General features: G+C 48.4%; 1 protein-coding gene across 6 annotated transcripts in view; it reads left to right on the forward strand.

Moving 5' to 3' along the window:
- The window catches only part of SMOC1 (SPARC related modular calcium binding 1), a 144,051-nt gene that overhangs the window by 50,719 nt on the left and 70,256 nt on the right, over nt 1–23,076 (forward strand). For all 6 annotated transcript variants that reach the window (XM_070249491.1, XM_070249490.1, XM_023627996.2 and 3 more), the window contains exons 2-3: nt 19,655–19,820; nt 20,948–21,060. In XM_070249491.1, the coding sequence (XP_070105592.1) occupies nt 19,751–19,820; nt 20,948–21,060 (183 nt within the window). In that variant the 5' untranslated portion in view covers nt 19,655–19,750. The remainder of the gene's footprint in view (nt 1–19,654; nt 19,821–20,947; nt 21,061–23,076) is intronic.

Genomic DNA, 23,076 nt, shown 5'->3' on the forward strand with positions numbered 1-23,076 from the left:
AGGGCTTTCTCCACTTTCCCTCCTGTTACCAGGCTGTAGTCGGGTCACTAGGGAAGTGGATTCAAAGGGTGGGAAGAGAAGGGAAGCAGGAGGCGTGCAGAAGGAGGTGCCAGCCTTGTTAGGGCCAAGGCCATGGAGCCATTCACTTGTTCTGGGAGTTCCCGACTGAAGAGTGGCTTTGCCATCCTGTTACCTGAAACCTGAGCTGGCCATCAGCTGGCTCACAGTGCTGGCGTGCTCAAAGGAGTGGAGACACCCTTGGTCACCACGATCCCTATGTTTCCCCCAAGCACAAGTTGGCCATCCAGGGACTGGGGGGAGCTTTGCTTTGCCAGAGATGTGTGGAACTGCGGGCTCAGCTCCTGAACAGCCATAGCTTCCTGAAGGGCCCATTTGGGGAGGAGCGGGGACAGTGGTTTTCTGGTAAAGATGGATGGATATTGCAGTAGGATGCATGCCTGCGAAGCTGGAATTCACCTCAGGCACAGGGATGACCTTCTGCTGTTTTGGGTGCTTCCATGGAGAGCACTCCCGGACTGCCCTGACGCCGTCCTCAGCCCCCATGCCTCCTTCTTTCTCCCTGCGGTGGGGTGGGGGCACTGAGAGAAAGGAGTGGCAGAAATGAGAAACAAAGTCACAACGGAGTCAGGAGGACAAGGGCAGTGAGAGCCACAGGGACCTCTTGGTGCCTGGTTGGGCTTCAGATGTAGCATTGTTCATACAGGTACCGCCACCTTCTCCCGGCTCAATGGCCAGATTACGTACATTCAGCGGCCCTCTGCTCTGTTCATTCGAGGGCAGCGGTGTGGGCCTGGGGACCAGCCTTTGTGCTTTGGGAACCCTGGTGCCGGAAGATGGAGAGATGCTGACAGGGCAGTGCCAGCTCTCTCCTGGGGACCACAGGAGCTGTGATGGGAGGGCAGGTGGGAGCAAAGGTGCTCTGTCAGGGCTGAAATACTGGGGGGATGGGGACCCAGTTCTCCTACTGTCACCTGTCACTCCGCGAGGAGTTCTGAGCAATTCTAAGATAAAATGTACAAGGCTAGACTAACCTAGGGCAGCAGTTTTCAGACTTCTTGAAGACACCGAAGTCTCACATTAAATCGTATTTTTTAGCATGAATAGGGCAACACACATGTTATGATGTGCAAAGCAAAACCTTAAAATTGATATGGTTCTCTGAGTTTCATCTGTAGAACAACACAGGCAAAAAAAGGTACAGATTTGTTGCAAAATGAATCTTTAAGATAACGTTTTTATTTTACACTTCTACTTCAAGCCAGTGACACTTATTGGAAAGAATGAGGTCTGGAATAAAGTGTTCGGGGTCATCGTATTTGCTTATTGTGAGATTCAGATGGCAATCATGGGGTTGTAATAACATTATTCTCCCATTTAAAAAAAATTCATTGTTGCCATCTCCATAACACAAATAAGAGACATTTCGGACTATGGTCAGTAACAGTTGCAGTATTTTTTAATTTATAAATTTTTAGAGCTTAAATATTTTCCGCTTTTTTTTGCCATCGCTCTTGATGCTGCTGCTGTGGGTTGTAAATCACTGTAAAATGAGATTAGAAAGAAATACACTCATGCAAACGTAAAATACAAGGAAAATTGGCTATTTCACAAAATAGCTAAAGTTTAACTTTGTTTGCAAACCAATCCCTAGGATCTTCAGTGAGAATGTGTGGAACTACGGAATGCAGTTTGAAAACCCCTGATTTACTGGATGACAGAACTAATAATATAGCAATATCTAAGATTTATCAAGCAACTTTAATGTGCCAACCTACTCTTTTATGCTCAGATCAACCTTTGATAGTAGAACTGCTATATTCCCTTGTCTTAACAGATGAGGAAACCAAGACTCATAGACATATCTCGACTGAGGTCCACAGGCCAGGGACTGGATCCCAGGTCTGTTGACTCAAAGCCTATGCTTTTAACACCTGTGTTTTCTGCCTGGTACAAAACACCTTCCCAAACAGCACTTCCTTTCCTGCGTCCTGTGAAAGGCTCAGATCTGGTTTCTGTTAAAAATGTCACAACTGGCCGACATTGGGGTATTGAGTTGGTCTGGTATCCATCCTTCCCCCAACTCATAAATGAGGACAGCCTCTTTCCCCCTCATTGGAAATAGAATGGCACTGACTCTGAATTTCGTCCCTGATGTTTTCACCTTAGCATGTTAGAGAACAGCTCCCCAAGGGAGAGACAGAGCCACCCCAATCCAGCCAGGGGAGGTGGGAGAATGGGGCGGAGCTGGACCACAGGGGCGGAAAGTGTTGGGTCCTGGGAAAATGGCTGCTGGGCACCAAGTGCTGTGGCCTGTGAAGGGTCCTGAGTCTTTGCTTAGGCCTGCTTTTCCCCACTGCCCTCCCATCTCATCTTTTTTTCAGAGGGCAGGCAAGAGGAGGTAAGAATGTGGTGGTTGGGTATTAGAAATCTGCATTTTCTTTACTCACTTGTGCGAGGACATAACTACATCAGACTGAATTTTTTAAATTGCCGAGCCTTTGTGTAGTCCAAGGCGAGGTCAGGAAACTCTTGTGGGTCCTCACACAGTATTTTGGTCCTTGTTGGCTGTGGTGGAGTCACAGGTCTGGGTTGGGATTCTCACTGTGTGACCTTGAGCAATTCCTTAACTGCTCTGAGCCCCAGTTTTCTCATCTATAAAGTGGGATGCAAAATATTACTACTTGAGTAGTTGTCAGGATTGATTAAATAATTTATGTAAGATGCCTAGCGCTGTGCCAGGCACACAGAAGTCCTACAGTAGAAGAGAACCCCCCAGTTTGTTTCTGCTCTGGCCTCTTCCCTGCCAAATGTCTCTTAGAGGACTTTAAGATTTTAATTGTGCAATTTTTGGTGTTTTATAGTCTAGGCTACACAAATGTACTCTGAAACTTCTGCACTAAAGTATAGTTTTTTCAGGCAATTTTCTGGTGGATGCTGATACCCCAACAGATTTAGATTTGGCCTGGAGAATCTATTTAAGGCTAAGAAGCTTCTACTTTAAGCATTTTCTTTGGAAATGCTTTAATGTGCATCAGGACTTAGAAGGATATAGGTTTTTGGGGTAAAAAGGGGCAATTTGGAAATTATCTTTTTCTGTTGTCCCTAGAAGGAATAGATTCTTATACAGGACCAGATGCTGAGCACGTTACTCTTAGCCCTATCCTCTTGAGGCCAGGCTAGGAGTGGTCAGCCCTGGATCTTGACATAGCCTGACTGCTCTGATTAGCTTGAGCAACATGGGGTGTTGGTCTGGGGGCCTTGTTAGCCCCTCTGCCAGTGAGTTTTCTGGGTTCTGCTTAGAGTCAATCTGTTTTTGTGGGTCAGCTCAGGAATAGCATTGTCTTCTATGTTGTGATTCAGGCCAAGAAGACCCTTCCCCAAGGAGCTCGCTACGTGTGGTAGCTTGCTCTGCTTTGGCTCACCCCTACTCCGAAGTCTGTGCCTCGGCTCTGTGGCTTGGTGGTACCAAGGGCTTAGAAGGACATCATGTGTATGTGACATATGAACAGCAGGACTGCAGAGGCTCAGCGTAGCCCGTGAGGGTGGGGACTTTGTCACTGTGTCCCCACTGTGTGCACCATGCCCAGCCCCATGCTTTGCCCATAGAGGGGTTAATAAATATTTATCCAGTGAATGACTGTGGCAAGTTGTGGAGCCAGGATACAAAACTACCTTGCAGGTTTTGACTTACTTTGTGAAGAAGGAAATGTAATCTTTGTTCTAAAAGCATCTTCCAGGAATGATGAGAGACAGCCCTCTGTTTCCCTCCCATGCCTGAAGCTACAGCTGCTTGTCCTCCAAGGCCTTCTTTTTAGCCATGTGATTTTCACTCGTCCCCATGCCCCCACGTGACAACATACTCACCACCCGTCATTGCCCTGTAGTCTGATGACTGACGCAGGGTACGTGTGTGCCTTTGAAAGGTTGCTGAACGCTGCTGGCAAACCTGTCACAACACTGCTTTGGACAAGAAGATTAGAGTTCATCCCGACTGGTGAGATTCAGACTTCCTTCCGCAGAGAAGGCTGGAGACTGCCTGGTTGTGCCATTCCAATTGAAGAGGGAGATGATGTGACAAGGCTGTTGCCTGGATAGATGCTGTGAGGGATCAGAAGGCACTGCATGGAAAGGATGCTGGGTTGTTCTGTGCCTACTTTATGAGAGCTGTGCATGGGATGCAGAAGAACACGAACCCTGATCAGACTCTGGGAGACAAAGAAGCTAAGAGGAAGACACTCTCCCTCTCCCACTTCAAGCCAGGGCAAGCTTCTTCCAGTCCTGCCTTGTGTGGGCTGTTGGCTCTTAGGCTCTGATGTCCCTAAGGGGGACACCAGAGTTTGGGGTAGAGCTTTGCTTAAGAGGCAGGTCTGGGTCCATCTCTTTGGAGTTTTGTGTGTGCCTCACCCTCATCCTCTTTAAAACATGTATATTGTAGGAAACTTGGAAAATAAAAGTGCAAAGGAAAAAACAAAGTCATCTATAGCCACTGTTAACATTTTGGTGTATTTCTTTCTATCTTTTGTCTTCTCTCTCTCTTTGGAGTGGGAGGAAGATGAATACATACATGTGTAGATATGTGTGCGTGTGTGTATTATATGTGTATATATATTTGTATATATATATATGCACATCTATCTGGTCTATCCATCTACCCACACACGTTTGATATTATGCTTTGATTTTTTTTTGGAAGATTAGCCCTGAGCTAACTACTGCCAGTCCTTCTCTTTCTTGCTGAGGAAGCCTGGCCCTGAGCATTATAATATCCGTGCCCATCTTCCTCTACTTTATATGTGGGACGCCTACCACAGCATGGCTTGCCAAGTGGTGCCATGTCCACACCCGGGATCCAAACTGGTGAACCCCGGGCCGCCGAGAAGCGGAACGTGTGAACTCACCCACTGCGCCACCGGGCTGGCCCCTGATTTTATTTAACTTTATATTGTGAGCATTTCCTTGGCTAATAGAAAGTCTTGAGAACCGCTTTGGAGCCTGGATGAAAAGTCTTTAGTCGCAAGTCTTTGCGGACAAAGACTCCTGTCAGAAAGCCCCAGAAGTCCCATTCCTTGGGAGTGTGCAGGCTTCTTGGTGTGCCCCGCAGCCCCCCTGGGCAGATTCAGCCCCCTCCGCTGTCCCGTCTCCACAGGATTGCCTACCAGATGGCAGCTGCTAAGTGCAGAGGTAAATATCCTCTCACTCAGGTCGCCTAATTCAGCGTTTGAGGGAATCTGAATTGAAGGTACTAAAAGAAAAAGGTCCTCAAAAGTCAAATACAAGCTTTCTCCTTCAAAGAAAGACTGCCTCTGTACCCAGGAGCTACAAGGGTTGGAAAAGGGAAGAACCATTCTTTCTCTCCCTCGGCAGTGGGCTTCCTTGGGTTTTCCACGAATCTTCCATTCCTGCCTGTAGAATTTGACATGGTTCTATTTACTTTTCCTTGGCCCAGTTTGGATCAACAGGATTTCTCTCCTGCCCAGAACAGCCTCACACTTGTGTGGAGTAAGACATGAGCCCGGGCTCTGGACAGCAGTAATTAATCCTTGTCTGACCGACACAGCGGGGATTTTCAGCCCAAGACGGTCTGACAGCACCAGGTTTTACATGGCACATGGCAGTCCCACATGGGCCAAACTATTTCTTCTTCTCTTTTGTCTGTGACTGTAAAGACATCGTGTGTGTGCACGTGTGCATGCACATGCATGCATGCATTTGCATGTATGTATATGCTTGTGTGTTTAGTGATCTGGAGCTCAGAACCACTGCAGTAGGATCTCAACATGACAGTGGAACTAGCAATAAAAGGAAACACACAGTTTAAGCACACACAACCCCAGCATAATTCGTTGACATAGCAAGACTGGGATTTCCTCTTCTGTTTGTTTTAGTCTGTACTTGCTCAGCTTTCATCCCTGGGGCTTAGTGCTGTAAGGGAGTGGATTTCCTCAAGTGCTCTGGATAAAGCGTTTCTTCCTCTCTTATCTCCCTTGTCGATATAACTTGCTCCACTGTGTAAGTGGATATGAAAATGAACCTATATATATATATATGCCATAGTATCTTGCCGAAATGAAATGGGCATTAAAATGACATTTTCTTGCGTGATAATCCCATGACATTGAAAGTATACCAGTTTCTCCATTTGGTTATGATGGAGCCGTGAAATAATTCCCGGGGGCTGTGAGGGTGGAATACTCCTGCCTCTTCTTCTCGCTATGTTTAGGCTTTGTGTGGAAGTCTTTTTTCTTGGGTGGGCTGTGGTGAGGCTGTTTTGGGCCCCTTTGTGTTGATAAGGGGAGTAGTCAGTGGTCAAAGCTGGAGAACTCCCTGCAAAATATGTGAGTGGACAAAACCTCCCAAGGTCAGAAAACTTAGCGGCAGCAGCACCGATAATCTCAAGTTTCTGGCTTATAAGAGTTACAGGGGCCCTTCAGCAAGATGAGAAAGGAGACTCAGCCAAGATGAGAGGCTGCTTTCAGGGTAAGGGGCTGAGGCCTGAAGGGGGCTGTTGGGCCTCCCCGCCACCAGGATGCTGTGGGTTGTTGTGTGTTGAGGGGTGCAGGAAGCATGCAGGGTAGGGGCTCTCCTGGCACAACTGGCCCATTGTAGGAGGGACCAGGAGTGTCTGATCATGACTTCTCCAGGTGGTGTGAGCTTCACTAAATAAGGTGTCCATTCGCCTCCTCTGGGGAACATATTGTGCTGTTGGAGGACTTACCTCTGACTGTGCAGAGCAAATCCACCAGGAGAGGAAAACAGAGACTTCCAGAGTAATTGTTCTTGCAAGTGACTTAGCCAGCAGCTTTCTTCTTCAATGTTCTTGACCCTAGATTCTTGAACAAGAGCTAGTGATTGTGCCCCACGAAAGAGTACTTCCTAAGGGCTCTTCTGAGTGTGAGTGTGTGTGCACACACATGTGTGTGTCTGTACAGTGGACATACTCATGCCTCAGCTCATGGCCAGGTTTGGTTGACCAGTCCTTTCCTTTGGGGGACTATCCGACTCCCACCCCCTCAAACTCTCCACCCTACTCTGGGCCGAGTGTTATTAGCTTTATTTTAGCCACATAATGAGTTACTGAGGCATTTTGTTGACCAACCTGGGAGCCTGACAACCACATCCAGGGTCATCGTTCTGGAAAATCGATCTCTAGATCCTCAATTGGCCTTTATACGTTCTTCCTGAGTTCGGGGCTGCTTGTTTTGACTCATGCAGTCTGCTAAGCAGACCTGCACTCCCATTAGCATCTGTTCTTATAACTGGTGTTTTCAACCCTCTTCTGTCTGTGATTCCAAAATGGTGCCACATTTACCTTTACTCCCAAATTGCAATGACTCCAAGACTCTCATGTGCTCAAACAGCAATACCCCTTTGTCGCTAATTTGGGGTGCTTTAAGTATTTCCACAAACTAGTCATAATTTTCCCCTTTGCCCAAAAGGAACCTCATTGCTGGCAGTGCCTATGATGAGAACACCTGAGTCTGTGCCAATGGAACTATCTCCAGCTGCTGCCAAAGCTGTTGATTTAGTTGCCAGAGCAGCGCTGGGTTTCTTGCAGAGGTAGGGGAAAGAACCCCCTCATTTCTGTGTCTCTTTGTCACCTTGGCCCTAAAATAGCTCTGTGTGTGCCTAGAATCTCTTAAAGTGGTCTGGAATCTCTTGGACACCCTTTTCAGAGTCTACAACTCCTGCTGTTTCCAGAAACTCCCCGTCTCTGTGAAAACAATTCTGTTTTGGGATGTTGTCCTTCTAGCCAGAGGGGCTCAGTCACCACCCAGCAGTCAGCTGGTCAGGACCAACTCCAGTCATCCCCCTATGGTAATTAGCCCCAATCTTGACCAATCTCCTTGCTCATTCTCCTGGTTTATAACCAAATGTCACATGTCACTGGGCATGAAATGCTGCTAGTGATGGTGGGGCACAGTATGGTGGGGCACGGCCAGGATGTGCAGTAGTGTCTGGGCCCCATTGCTACTCGCCAGGATGCTCAGTGACATGTTAGATAGTTGCATTCTTAGGAATACCCAGTGAAAACTTGGAGCGTGTCTCTGGGCAGAGCCTGGGGGAGTGTTCGGAATAACTTTGTAAGGAGCCACTAGCCTTGGTGGAATAAATTGGTCTTGCTAGGTAGAGGGATAGTGCTAATTTAGCAGACCCTTACTCTCAGATGTGTGTGTCATTGGGATGAAGGGTCAGGAGCTTAGAACCAAAAGGTAGATGAGAACACCTTTCCTGTCCTCTTTGCTTTGCACCCCAAGTCTGAATTCTCTCTTGTAATCCACTGTCTCTTGGATGCACCCCAAATACAAGACTACTTTGTTGCTCCTTGTTAATACCATCAACTGAAACTTTATTTTTACCTAGTGCTCCTGGGCTGAGAGAATTAAAAAAACTCTAGGTCCTGGATCCTGGAGAACGCTCTGTTTATTTGATTTCGACCGAGAGGGGTTTTTATTTATGCTGGTGGCAGAGTTTGAGGGATGGGAGGGGGGATGGGCAAGTGACTTTCTCCATGCCCTTGCTTCCTGAGTTCTGTTGGCTAGTACTTAGTGACTGGGGGATACAAGCAGGAAACAAACTTAAATGCTTTCTGACTCTGATTGAAATCCTTGATGCCCTGTTGGTGATCAAGAAGGGCTAAAACCTAAAGGGTTTTTAAGCTGAAGGACTCCATTCGTTCAAAGGAATATTTTTATCTCTACTTGTTCTCCATTTCTCCTTCTTCCTTGCCAGCCTGCCTTGCGGAAGCCCTGCAGGGCTGTGATGGAGAGCACAGACCATCTCCGATGGGGCAGCAATCCCACTCCCTGATCACAGCTGTTTGGTTCCTGGTCCTCTTACCTCATCCAGTTACCTCTCCCGGCCATTTCCTTGGCCCAAAAATGCCCCTTCTCCATTCCTCCTGACGCTGTGTTCACTATAGTAACCTCCTCATCAGTCTCTCTGTTGTCTTTCCTACCCTTGCCAGAGGTTTCTAAAGCCCGGGTCTGATTTTGTGTTTTACTTCCTTCAGTGGCTTCCAATTCTCTTCTTTTTATTTTTTAAAAAAAGACAAGTGGGGAGGGATCAAGACCCTCATGATCTCACCCCTAACCTGGGCCTAGAGCCTTATTTCTCCCATAAATGGTCATTTCTAAACCATCTTTTGAAATGAGTTTCCTTCTTTACTATCATGTACCTGTTGCTGCTGCTTAGGATGCCCTTCGGACGTCCCTCCCTCCCTGCTTGTGGAAATCCTTTACAGCCCAGTTGATGGCCCCTTCCCTGAGAAATCCTCCTGGATCCTTCCAGTCTGCGTTAACCTCTCGCTCTGACCCCACACAACTTGGGGTCAGCTGCTCTGTCCCCAGCCCTCAGCAGAGCCTTGGGGCAAAATAGGTTCTCAATAATTCTGTGCTGAGTGGATGCCTTTTTTTCTTTCTTTCCTCCTCTCCTGTCTCCTCCTGTCCTCTCCTCTCTTTCTCTCTCTCTCTTTTAAAGAGTTAGCCATCTCACATCTTGGACTTCCTGGCATCCTATTTTCAAATATTCTATCCTTTTGTCTGTTTGGCTTTGCTTACTGATTGCTCGTTTCGAAGACCTGGTCCCTGTGGAGTTAGCTGTTCACATGTCAGTCTTTGCAACTAGATCCAGCTTTTGGGGGCAGGGCCTTTGTTCTTGTTTATTTTCATAACCCCCAATGCACCTAGCATGATGCCTGGTAATTGAAGGGGGTGGGAAGGGAAATCTCCAGAAACCTCTTTGAGACCCTATGGGAGGTCTGATGCACCCTTTGAAACAAACCTTCTTTGGAAATATTTTTCCTTAGTTTCATGCTTTTCTCTTTTTTGTATATTGACATATGATTTACATGCAGTAAAATTCATCCTTTTTAGGTGTACACTTTTATGAATTTCAACAAATTTGTATAGTTGTGTAACCACTGCCATCATCGATATATAGAATATTTCCACGACGTCCTTGTCTCTGCTTCTCTCCCTCCCTCCAGTCCCTGGCAGTCACTGATCTGATGTCTGTCCATACAGTTTTGCCTTTTCCAGGATGTCATATAAATGAACTCGTACAGTGTGTGGCTTTTTGGGTCTGGCTCCTTTCACTTAGAAGAATGCTTCATATTTTGGAGATTTGGTGACTTGGGTTCTAACCCACACTTTCACTGCACCCACCTTCCTAATAGACTAACTTGGGGCATGGACTCGGGTTGTGGACAGGGGCTGGGTGAGTTGGGAGTTCTGTCTTTGCAGCCTTGTTAGCATCTCTTTCGAGCCAGGGTCTCAGCTGCTTTGTCAAACCCACTGACCCTCCCTCCCCTGCTCTCCCCTACAATGGCACCTGGTATAACACGGCCTTCTCCCATGGGTCCTGACCTGTCATCCCTGTAGCTGTGGGGGGCACGGTGGAGGAGGGGAGCTGGGTGGATGGGCTGGGGTGGCCACTAAATTCCTCCTTTGGGGAGGGGATCGGGAGTGGGGTGACGAAGGTCAGGCCTCGCCTGGCTAAAACAACAGAAGTGGTTCCAGCTGCCAAACAGCTGGAGGGGGACGTCTGCTTTCCCTCAGCAGCGTGAAAAGCCCTTTAATCGGGGCGTGCTGTTGTCAGGCCCCACAGTGGAGGTGTGTAGAAGAAGAGCAGACCCCGGAGCTGCCAACCTCCCCTTCCCTTTGACCTCCCTTATCTCCCCTCCTCCATCTTCCCGAGCCCCACTCCGAAGCGGCCCTGATCCTGGCCCTCCTTTGCACCTGTGTAAATGCGGTGGCTGTGGGGTCAGGGACGGGTGAGAGTGAGCTGGCAGGAATAGGGATGTGGATTCTCAGTGCAGATGATGGATTAGATGGAGGATGGGTGAGTGATGCTTTAATGTGAAACTGCGCTTCACTCACAAAGACGCGGGCCCCGGAGAGAAAGGCCAAAGTCCAGTTTTGCAGATGGCTAAGCAAGTGACAAGAGGCGGACAGTCCCTGGTTGGAGAGTAAGAGGCTGAGCCGCAGCCAGACGTCTGGAATGTGGCTCTCTACTTTTTGTTCCAGGCACTGACTCCAGGAGTGGCTTTTTTCCCCTTTCAATAGCAGATTTACCTCCCAAAAATACTTTTTACTGCCTGAATTCTAAAAACTTGAGCTGGACTGTGACTTCTAAACATGACGGGAAAAACATCCTCCCTGAGGAAAGCTCTTATGGCACGCACAGCCCTTCTCCTCTGCTGTCCACCAGCGAGGCCACTGCCAGAGACTCCCAACGACAGAGCCCCTTCTGCCCCTGGGCATCCTCTGGGGCTCAGCACTCCATACCTTGGATTGAAGGGGGCAATGTGGTAGAGTAGGAAGACTCAGGATCTTTAAAGTCAGACTGAAAGGCATGCTCTTACTACCTTAGCCTGGCCCAGCCTTGGGTGTCTCCTCATTCGTTCAATCAATCAGTCTTTATTGAGCACCCACTTTGGGCAAATCCCCTGCTGGGCACTGGGGATCCAGCAGTGTGGCACCCAGCCGATCTTGTTCCTGCCCGCAGGGAGCTTACAGTCTGCTGGAGGATGGGCCAGAAACACATAAATGGTTGCTCATTTAGTTACAGCCGTGGCACAGGCTGCCGTGGAGAGTAGAGGTTTTCTGGAGGCTCCTCACAGGGGTCCTGACCTACGTGGGCAGTCAGATGCCCGAGGAAGCAGCATTTGCAGTGAAATTGGAAGAGGAATAGGAGTCACGAGGGGAAGCACAGTGCAGGGAGAAGGGCCACACAGGCGCGGCCGAGGCAGGAAGGAACAGTGCACCGGGGCTCGTGATTGCTCCCCAGCTGGGGCCTCGGCGTTAGGGGCCTTTACTTCCCTCTTACCCACCCAGCGGGCACACAGGCAGGGGTCATTCTCCTTCCCATTCCTTCCCAATAGGCTTTTGCAGTTGGGCTGGTAAATTTACTATTATTTATAGCCTTAATTCTCTGGAAAAAAATGAATTCAGAGTGTCAAAAGTCTGACTTATCAGTGAATCTGTATTATCATCTGGCTGTTATTCTTGCTCAAGTGCATGCATGTCATAACTGCCAGAAAAACCAGAGAGCTCATCACATTGTCTGTTAAATTATACTCATTTCAGGCTACGTGACCCCGGGCATCCCAGACTACTGCCTGACTTCTGGGAGACATGGCTTATCTGCAGGGGGTGGAAAGGCTTCCTGGAGGGCTGGTGAGGAGACTCTCAGGCTGAGGCCGGCCTCACTGGGAATGGATTCTGTGGTCCCTGAGCGATGATACCCGCCGCGGGTATATGGGTTCTGTCTCAGCCACTCTGGGACGTTCTCTTCGATGACTTAGGGATTTTTTTCCCTTCCCCTTAATTCAAGGGAAAAATCCTGTGTTTAATATGGGGCTTTCCTTATCTAATGAATGTCCCTAAAAGGAAAAAAAAAGAACAAACAGCTTCCATTACTCTACAGATTTGAGAGCTTTAAGCTTTTGAGGGTGGATGGACTAAAAATATCTCTTTTCACAGTAAATGATAGAAAAAGGAGCTTCTCACCCACGATATTTTAGGTAAGGTTTGATATTTACCCACTCATTCTTCAAACATGTATTGAACAACTGCTTTAGATCAAGCTCTGTGTTAGGCCCTCTGGATATAAAGAGAAACAAGACCTAGTCTTTTATAGGTATGTAAAGACATAAATCCTAGAGCAGCATATTGAAGATTTTGGTAGAAGTAGGAAAACAGTGCAGCAGGAGCTCCAGGAAGCTAATGGTGGGGTTTAAAACATGAAAGCGTTTGCTTTTTAGGAGGATAACCTCAGTGGCAGGATGGAATGTGAGCTTGAATGGGAGGAAGGTTGGTGGCAGAGTCAAACATCTAGGCAAGAGATCAAGGCCTGAATGAAGTCGTCATGGATGAGAGAGGAAAGCCTGCTGGAGAGAGGGGCCCAGCCAGCCCCCCAGCCATTCCAGTCTCTCCACCTGAGGCACCAGTGAGTGAAGTCAGAGTGGATGTTCCAGCCCCAGCCGAGCTCCCAACTGAATGCAGCCAAATGTGTTGCCTCAGCTGCCGCCATGTGGAGCAGAAGACGCTGCCAGCTGAGCCCAGCCAACCCATGGAATTGAGAGCGATGATTAATTGTCTGAAGCCACTACATTTGGGGGGGTGGTTCATGCTGCAGCAATAGATAAGAGAAGCACAAGTGTTAAACGTGGGTAGTTGAAGTTCTGTTACAGATAAATTTATTAAAGAAAAACCTTCAATTAGTTGAGTTTGGCTGTGACTTGTGAGTGTGATATAGTCAAGGGGAATACCACTTGCTGCTCCACACTGTGGTCTTCACGCTTCCAAACCAAGTGGGAAGGCCATTGCCCTGTTTGTTCAGTATGGCTCCTACCCCTCGTCTACACCTGGGAAAAATATAGAGATATGCATCTTGCCAGAAAAATGCCTGTTTAGGATTTTAGATACTGGTTAAATCATCATGGAACAGGTAGAAGTTAAGACTGTGAAACCAACTCCATGTTATAGCAAATCAACATCTCCCAGATGCATCCTTAGGCTTCCTCTGTTGTTCCTATGTTGTCATGGGAACTTAGCAGCCAGTCTGCCACACAGCTTGTGGTATTGGAGTGGTCTCTCGGAGCCGAAGCAGTGGCAGGGTTTGCCTTCTACTCGGCTGAGACTGAAGGGCAAAGATGAGCTTGTGTGCATTTCAGATAGAAGGGGTTGTTGGTCTAACAGTGATTTCCTTTCCCCCATCTCTTCTTTGGTGAAACAGCCCCCATTGGCAGCTTACTTTTCCAGTAGGAAGGACGGGCTGTTTCTGTGTGTTTCAAGTCTTTGTCCGACTTTGGAAATGGGAGCAGAACACAAAATGCCATGTGTTTGCCTTGGAATCATTCACTCCCTAAGGAGAGAGGGTGGGAGTAGGAGATAATTGCAAATGCACAATTGTCCCAGCCCCTTTTGTTTGGTTTCCATATTATGCAATCATATTTAACATAGTTATTTTGTTTTTGTTGTCTTTTGGTTAGGAAGAAGGAAGGGAATGTATGTGAGGAATTTTATGAAAATACTATTTCCCCCCCAGGGGGGAAATGGGTCAGTGTTTGCCTAGTTGGGGAGGCAACTTGCCACTGCCCAACACCCTAAATTTCCACTAATCATGGTTGCTCTTGAACCCACAACAGACTTCTGTGGCCTGGGGGTTCAAGTCCCAGCAGGGTGACTCAGATTCTGAGTTTTGTCTGTGGGCCTGGAGAACTGACGTGGGCCCCGAGAACTGCGGACTTGCAGCCAGTGCCTCCGGTCTACTGCAGAAGAGAGGGAAAAGCCGCCTTTGTGACTTCAGGTGGACTGTGATGGACTCTTTGGATGTCCTGCTGTCGACCCATAAGGAGTGAATTGATTTCATCGCCAGTTTCAAAATGCAGAAATTAGCCTCAGGATCTGCTTCTTTTCTCCCCGTGGTCCAATCAGTCTTAGCTTGGCTCAACGAGGAGAAACTCCAGTGAGGGTGGGCCTCTCTGCTCTCCCCTCAAGCCTTGCTCTTGAGTGTGGTAGCCACTAGCCACATCTGGCTATGCAAATTTAACTAAAACGAAGCGCAACTGAAAATTTCCTTCCTCAGTTGCATTCAGTACATTTTAGTGCTTAATAGTCCCATGTGGCTTGTGGCTACTACAGTGGACAACACAGATATAAAACATGCCTGTCACTGCAGAACGTTCTGTTGGACTGTGTGGCTTTGTAGCTTTGTGGAGTCCCTAGGATTAAATCCTCTTGGGTCCTGCATCTTCTTTCCACTTGCTGTATGGCTGATGTCACTTGCTCATTGTCTCTGCCCTGGAACCCCAGCTCATCGAGGACTTCGTTGGTTGTGGTCTGCTTCCCAGGCCCCCTGCAGGGCTGGGCTCATCAAAGTGCTGGCTTGCTGAATAGATGACCGATGGCTGAACAAGCAGTGTTTGGAGGTTTGGGTGATCCTATTAAAACTCTCTTTTATAGAACTCATCACATTTTTTTCCGAAAACAATCACAAACACACATAGTTCCTAAAACAGATGAAAATGAGACAACACAGATGACTGAAGATGGTCTTAGCAATGGCCCCGTGCTGTCTCGGAACGTTTTGACTTGGGGGCCAGTCACTCCTGGATGGCAAGCATTTGGGAGCTCCTCTGAAGCTGGGCAGGAGATCCACGGGTTGGGGTGGGTGGGGCTTCTTCTGAAGCTCCTTAACCTGTTTTGCAACTTAATATAGTTAAGCTGGTCTCTGGCAGAGCTGCTGTGGTGACTCTGTGGGCCCAGAGCAAGCCATTTCCAAACCAAATTTATGGCCTGTAGTTCAACACCACAGTGACGCCAGTAGCTGTCCTCTCCCCTGAGCTGGGTGGGGGGAGACAATGGGGCAACCTTCTTGAGTTTGAAAAGAAATTTTCTCTTTCTTGATTCCTGTTTTCTTTTCTTTTTCTTTTCTTTTTTTTTTGCTGAGGAAGATTTGCCCTGAGCTAACACCTGTGCCAATCGTCCTCTATTTTGCATGTGGGTTGCTGCCACAGCATGGCCGCCAATGAGTGGTATAGGTCTGTGCCTGGGATCTGAACCCAGGCTGCTGAAGCGGAGCATGTCAAGCCTAACCACTAGGCCACAGGGTCAGCCCCTATTGATCCCTGTTTTTTTAAGGTGAACAAGAGCCCTGCGAGGAGCTCCTCACAGTAGGCCTCAAGTACCTGGAGGTCAGGGCTGTCTTATCTGGATCTTTAGCAGGTTGGTGTCTATATACAGTGGGCTCTTGGTAAACAGATTCTGACTTTGTGAATCCAGTTTTGCAGTTGGTTCACTTTCTCTTTGCACCATTGCTCTGTAATAATGAAAGGCAGCGTGGAGTAGTGGTTAGAAGCATGGCTCTGGAGCCTGGGTGTCAATTCCAGCAGTGACACGTACATGCTGTTTAATCTTGGAGAAGTCACTTAACTTCTCTGGGCTTTAGTTTCCTCACCTGTAAAATGGGGATTGTAACATACCCTCCCTCATAGAGTTATTGTGAAGATTAAATTGTTAACATATTGAAAGCGAAGTGTTACAACGTATTGAAAGTGATAACATGTTGAAAGTGATCTATCAGTTCTTATTACTCTTCACACTTGAGGTCTGGCTAACAAATCCCTCTGGGACCAAGGATGAGTTACTTGGAAGACACAGGTAGTTCTGTTCTTGTGTGATCATAAGAACAGGGGGCATGCTGTTCCTTGGCTCCTACTGATTCGCATGGCAAAGAACCTGAAAAAAAGAACCTAAAAGCAGGGTTTTACTTCAGGAAAGTAGCACACAGTCCACGGAGAAGGAGAGAGTAGTGTGACAACAGCAGTGCCTTGACCTGCCCTCGGACAGCCTGGAGGCCACTGGTTGGCCTGGAAGCTTGGGTGCAAGGACGCTGTTCCCACCCTCTGGCTGGGCGTCTGCTCCTCCCCAGGCAGAACTGCAGAGCCAGGTCTGGCTGCCTTTCTAGGCTTCCAACAGATAAGGAATGGGTCTGAGGGAGCCACACAGGGAGGAAGAGAGACTTTCGAGGCCAGCTTCTCTGGTTGCAGCTGCCTGTTTCCTGAGCCCATTCAGGAGACTATGGCCAGGACTTCCCAAGCCTGCCTCATTCAGCTGGACCTTTGGTTCCTAAGTTTTCCTGGTGCATAGTCAGTTGTAGGCTGGGAGGGCTTATAGTGGCAGAGGGGCCTGGGCTGGGGATGGAGGGAGAAGAGACTCACCTCTCAGTCTCAGAGATAACTTAAGTTCTAAGATGGAGCCAAGGCAGGAAGCTGGGGACCACCTCTGTCCACTGTGTAAGGCAGGAGGGAGGGGACAGCTCAGAGCGTGGGAGTGGGAGAGTGGCCAGTGATCCCCTGGGGTGGCAGGAGCCTGGGAGGCCAGGCCTGTCCCATCGCACCGGCTGGTTTTGAAGTAGTGCTGCGTGGGAAATGCCACCACAGGGATGGCTTCCTCCCACAAAGAATCAAGTGCCCCAGCATTGCACTAGATGCTGGAGATGTATTCACGTGCAAAATAGACTTTATCCTTGCCTCATGGGGCTCAGAGTTGGGGCTTCCATTGTTAATCAGATCACACAAATCAATTCATCGTCACAAACTGTTAAGAGCCATGACGGAGAAGTGAAATAGGAGAGGTTGTTACAGGGGGCCCGTCCAACCTGTGAGAGTCAGGGAACACCTCCTGGAAGAGATGATGTGAGCAGAAATCTGAAGTAGGGGTGGGAGGGAAGGGAGAAGGAACAGTGTCCAAAGGCCTGGAGGTAGGTGCCGATATAGCTCCTCTGGGAAATGCAAAGCAGGCCGGTGTGCCGGACCAGCGGTGCGCGAGGCGAGGGCAGAGCAGTAGCAGCTGAGGCCAGACAGGGGGCCCCAGAGTCAGATTCTGCCAGGCCTCGGAGACTGGGTGAAGGTCCCACGGGCAGTGGGATATCACTCCAGGGTTTTAAGCGGGGGCAACCTGTGGGGAGTTGAGGCCTGGGATCCCGTGCAGGGTTGAGGTATGGAGGACACTGCCCGCTTCCGCTCTCCTGTCAGCTCATCCCTCCTGGATGCGGCGGGCTTCCTCTGAATTTGACTTTCTATATTCTTGATTCTTATCCTGGAACACTAGACTCCATGATGAGACACTCTCAGAACATTTCCCTTTGGCCTTTGGTCAGGATTCAGGTTGAACCTGTGAGTGTGGGAGCCCAGAGGATCTGAAGAGAGGCCAAGATGCAGTGTCCATCCTGACAAGGCCTGCGTGATGGTTTCCGCCCTCGCCAATCCCTGCCTGTGCGGAGCAGCCAGCACCCAGGCATGAGGTCAGGGAGTGGGAGGGTCCGGTTGTACAGCTGAGAGGCAGTCTGTGCAGAAATGAACAGGCTGGACTCTCCTGGAATTCGTCCAGGATGGGCTGTGTGTTTCCAGCGCTCCCTTAAAGGGAGGGGTACTGTCTCTGGACCTCCCTTGGCTGTTCTGGAAAAGGGTCAGTAAGTTCTCACCTATTTGCTTCACACGAAGGGTCTGCAGATCCGTCTGAAACAGGGGTTGTAGTCACACCTTCCCTAAACCTGTATGAGCTTGGTGTGATTATTCAGTTAACTCCAGCATCACTGACAGCCAGATGTGTGCTCATGACATTGCTGTGTACCTGTGTGCGATATCCATTCCCTCCACCCATCCTGATGAAGGGCCCTCAGTGTGCCAGAGCTCTGCCATGTAGGGGTGGCTAAGAGTGGACCAGCTCTCAAGGCCTGTACAGTCTGACCCTGGGTTATTCAACAGAAGCTCATGGTCTGTATGACCCAGGTATTGTTTTCTAGCTGCGTTCTATAGTTGTTAACAGAAGTTCACTGATGAAGGGGTTCATGGTCAAATTAGTTTGGGAGATGCATCACCGTATCTGCCCCTCGATCTGGTTATCTATTGCTATGTTACAAACTAGCACAAAACTTAATGGCTTAAAATAACTATTATTATCTCTCATAGTTCTATGGGTTGACTGGGCTCAGGTGGGTGGTTCTTGCTTGGGTCTCTCTCACAGTCACTTCTTTTCCTCTGTTAGTTGCAGTCAGAAGATAGCCAAGGCTAGACTCCTCTGAAGGATTCTTCATTCACATGTCTCTTTGCCTGGGTGGGTTGAGCATTTCTCTCTCCCCATGGTTTTGCTGTGTGCCAGCTTGGGCTTCCTCCTAGCATGGCGGTCTCAGGGTTGTTGGGCTTCTTCCATGGCAGCTGGTTTCCCCCAGAGTGAGTGTTGCAAGAGGCCTGGGGGGAAGCTGTGAGACTTCATATGATCTTGCTCGGAAGTCGCAAAACATCACTGCCATAGCATGTATTGGTCAAGCCAGTTACTGAGGCCAGTCCAGATTCAAGGGGAGGGAATTAGACTCCATGGCTCAATGGCAAGAGTAGTAAATAAATTACAGCATCTGTCTTTAATTTACTATACCTCTTGGAGATTCGCAATGCATAAGAATGTAGCAGAGGTGTCTTAGAAGTCCTGCAGTAGAGAAACCTGTTTAATTCAGCATTTCCCAGTCTGACTGTTATTTTTTTAAATCAGGAAATCCCTTTCTCATAGAAAGTTACTTAACTTGTATTCTGCCAGAGGGCAGTGGGCAGAAATTGAAGGGTGATAGATTTAGGGCTCAATACTACTTTCTAATAAGTAAAACTTTCCAAAGATGAAATGTAGAGTTTGCTAGTGAGTTCCTGATTTGGGGAGGTACCCAAATAGAGGTCACATGACCATCTGCATGGATGGAGAGGCCGGATGTCCCACTGGTGAAAGCTTTGATTTGATTTCTGACCCATCTAGGTTCAAATGCACCACTTACAGCTGTGTAACATTGGGCGTGTTACCTCTCTTCAGGTTTCAGTTTCCTTATCTGTAAAAGAAATATTCCTATTTCATAGGGTTGTTGCGAGGATTAATGAGATCCTGCTTGTGAATTACTTAGCATGGGATGCCTTCCTTGGTTAGGCTTTGTGGCTGCTCAGTTCCCTTCCACTTTTAGGGTTTAATAAACTTTGGATTTGTTCTGGACTTGCTCCCCAAGGCAAATCCGTATTGTAAGTCATGGAGTCACTCCTACTTTGCTTGCAAAAGTAACCTCTATACCCTTTTGCTTTTTTCCAACTTAGTTTCTCATAAGTGACCGTGACCCTCAGTGCAACCTCCACTGCTCCAGGACTCAACCCAAACCCATCTGCGCCTCCGACGGCAGGTCCTATGAGTCCATGTGCGAGTACCAGCGAGCCAAGTGCAGAGACTCGACTCTGGGTGTGGTACATCGAGGGAGATGCAAGGGTGAGTGGGTGCACCTCCGCCCAGCTGAGGAGAGGTGTCTGGGCACCACAGCGCCCCACACAGCGCCCTCCTGCAGAGGAGCTCGGAATAAATCTGTTCATTTGGTTTGCTACTATCCCTCCACCCCTTCCGCCAGGGAATATGTAAAGGAGGACTGGTCTACCTGAAGGAATGAGCACTTTTCTGCTTTTCCAACACTGCCACCAGGCTAGGGCCGAGAGAGATGTGCTGCTATCTGGCTAGTGCTATTTTTTTTTGTAAATGGAGATGCTTAAAATGGCAAGATGTTATTGCTGGCTCCTGAACAGGGATTCCAAACTGTTGGCCAACAGATGTATTTGGTTTGGTCTGCTTACATGTTTAAAAATATTAAAAACATTTGAGACAACATTTAAAAATTGGGAGATTCAACATAAAAATCTGGATTTTTGTACTTGTCATAAAAAATTGGAAGCTTTGGTAATATTAGTTCTGTGTTCCCTCCCACAAGGCAACACGTGACTAGAGTGGAGTAGCAGCTGCCTCCTTTGAAGGGGAGCCTGTTCTCCAGTTTGCCACAATCTTCAGCACTCCCTATGGTGTTTCCAAACTGAATGCCATTCTTTGCACATTCAGCTTACTTCTCTAATTTATATCATTCTCCTACACGCTGTAGATATTTGAGTTTGTGGCCCCTGGCCTGCTTAGAGCCATTATAGGAATTATGGGAAGCTAAGCAGGCTGATTTTCCAAAGAAAGTCCTTGCAATTCTTCAACTATAAAACATCTTTGAGACCCTTTGGGTGTGCACATTTTTTAATAAACCCAGTGAAAAATAATAGAAGTGGAACATGTTTTTTTCCTTGGGAGGGGCTAGGGGTACTTGGGAGAAAAAAATAAACAGAACCTGGTATAAATACACTCCCCCACTTTTCTAAGAATAACATTAAGAGGAAGATGAAGCCTAGCAGCCTTCGCTAGCTGCTGCCCTCGTGTCGTTAGAAAAGCCAGTGGGTTGTGTGTGGGCTCACCCATAGGCAGAGTGGTTTTCTCTTAGCATTCCTAGAACCAGGCAGCCATTTTGTCCCATGGCTCCAGTGTGGCATCCAAGGGAAATATGAAATACACTCATTTCTCTCCTCTTTTAGACGCTGGCCAGAGCAAGTGTCGCCTGGAACGGGCTCAGGCCCTCGAGCAAGCCAAGAAGCCCCAGGAGGCGGTGTTTGTCCCGGAGTGCAGTGAGGATGGCTCCTTTACCCAGGTGAGGCCTGGGCCAAGTCTCTCCGGCCTGGTTCCTGGACTGAGGCCCAGGGGAGGGGCCTGAGAGCAGGGGGGGCCGCTCAGGGCCTTCGCTTTCTGGGGGACAGCTGAGGGCTCTTTGACACCCCTCTGTGCTACCTTCTGGTGCCTGCGTTCCCCTCCCGGGCCCTCCCTGCCACCCCTTGCCAGCTGGCAGTGGGTCCTGAAAAGGCGCATGGGAGTCTGAGCCAGGAAACTGGCATTGCTTGGTCCCCATCCTCCCTGCTGGCTGTCTCCATTTTTCTCTTCTGTCAAATGTGGGCTGATTATTTTTTCTTATCCCAGCCAGTTTCCATGGACAACCCTAGTATTCCCTTCACTGTTTATTGCTGCCCCTCTGTGCTTCCCTTCTCCTACCCCGAGTCCTCAAATGAAGCAGTGCTCCCTCGAATGCAAAGTAGACTGGTTCCTGGAGTGTGTGTGTGCGGGTGCGTGTGTGCCTGTCTGCATGAGTGTATGTGTGTGCACTCAGATTTTAAAATTTCCTTTCAGGCAGTCCCACCTCTCATCCTGCATGGTCTTCTTGTTAGTGCTTTGTGGAAAAGTAACGCTGGCTGTGTTGATGTTGGCGCAGACTTATTCTGAAACGCGGGCAGCACGGGACAACAGGGTGCCCTTGCGGGAAGCCTTTAGGCTGGAGGTGGGGACGTAGCCTAGGGGCAAGAGGTGGCTGGATGAAGGCCCATCTGGGTGAAAGTGGGGAAGGTCATTGGACAGGTGTGCGTCAGCCATGTGGTTGGGGTGGTCCCGGTGCCTGTGACTCCTCTGTGGGACAGAGCAGCATTTGGGGGAGTCCCCTTCCTTAGAGCTGCAAGAAGAGGCTTCAGAGGTTTATAAGCTTCCCTGAGATTCTGAATCCATGGGGCAAAGGCTGTAGGCTGGCCTTTGGGCCGGTGGGTTTCAGGTTTCACTGCTGGGCTGGGCCTAGGGGATTGCGACTTTCAGACTGCCTGCCTGTTGGGTGGAAATGTGGAAGGATGGTAGGGTAGGGATCGGGCATCATATTTTTAAAAGTTCCCAGCTGATTCAAATGTTCAGCCAGGCTTGAGAGCCACTGGGTTAAACTGACCTTGGCTGCCGACCCTGTGAGCGATTCTTTTGTTCCTTTTCTCATTTAAGCCTCACCGCAGGCCAGTGAGGTGGGTGAAAGCCCCATTCACGGGTGATACAATCACAGCGGGACGAGGAGTGGCAGAGCTGGGATTCAAACTCAGATCCCTCTAGCCCCAAAGCCCTCCGCAGTCCTCTGTATTCTGCTGTTCTCTGAACTGGCAGCTTTAAAGGAGGCTCTGCGGTATGGACTGGAACAAGGCAGTGTTGCACAGTGGTTAGCACACCCATCCTGGAGCCAGTCTGCCTGGGTGTGAATCCCAGCCCCACCACCTTAGGCAAGCCGCTGAACTTCCCTGGGTCACAATATCCTTTTGTGAAAAATGGAGAAGATTATCTCCATTATTATATTTAATAATAATAATTATATTATACATATTATTAGGTTACTGTTATTATTCCTATTATTAATGAGTGTTACTATAGCTTACCTCATAAGGTTGTGATGAGGATTAAATGAGTTAACGCGTGTAAAACACTTGGAACACGTACACGCTGTATAAATATCTGTCATTATCATCATCATCATCATCCCCGTCTCTACGCTGGTTCTGCTACCAAGTCGGCCCTAGATGTTAGGGGTGATGTCACTTAAGGAAAAGAAGACCTTTTGTTGAACCTCCCTAAGTCTGAAAATTGATGAGCTCCCTCATCAACTTTTTATCCCTTACTTATTCTAGTGAAAAGAATGCAGTTGATCTTTGTATATATATTTGAAACTGCACTGCCGAGAATTCATGTGTGGGAGAGAAAGTCAGACGTCTCTCAGCTATGTTTGGGGCTGAGATGGGGCTGGAGGTAAGAGGGGGGAGGCAGAATGTTTTTGTCCCTTTCTCTAGGCTTGTGTAATCCTGAGCGTGTTGCTTAT

The sequence above is a fragment of the Equus caballus genome, chromosome 24 (genome assembly GCF_041296265.1).
Source record: "Equus caballus isolate H_3958 breed thoroughbred chromosome 24, TB-T2T, whole genome shotgun sequence".
NCBI lineage: Eukaryota > Metazoa > Chordata > Mammalia > Perissodactyla > Equidae > Equus > Equus caballus.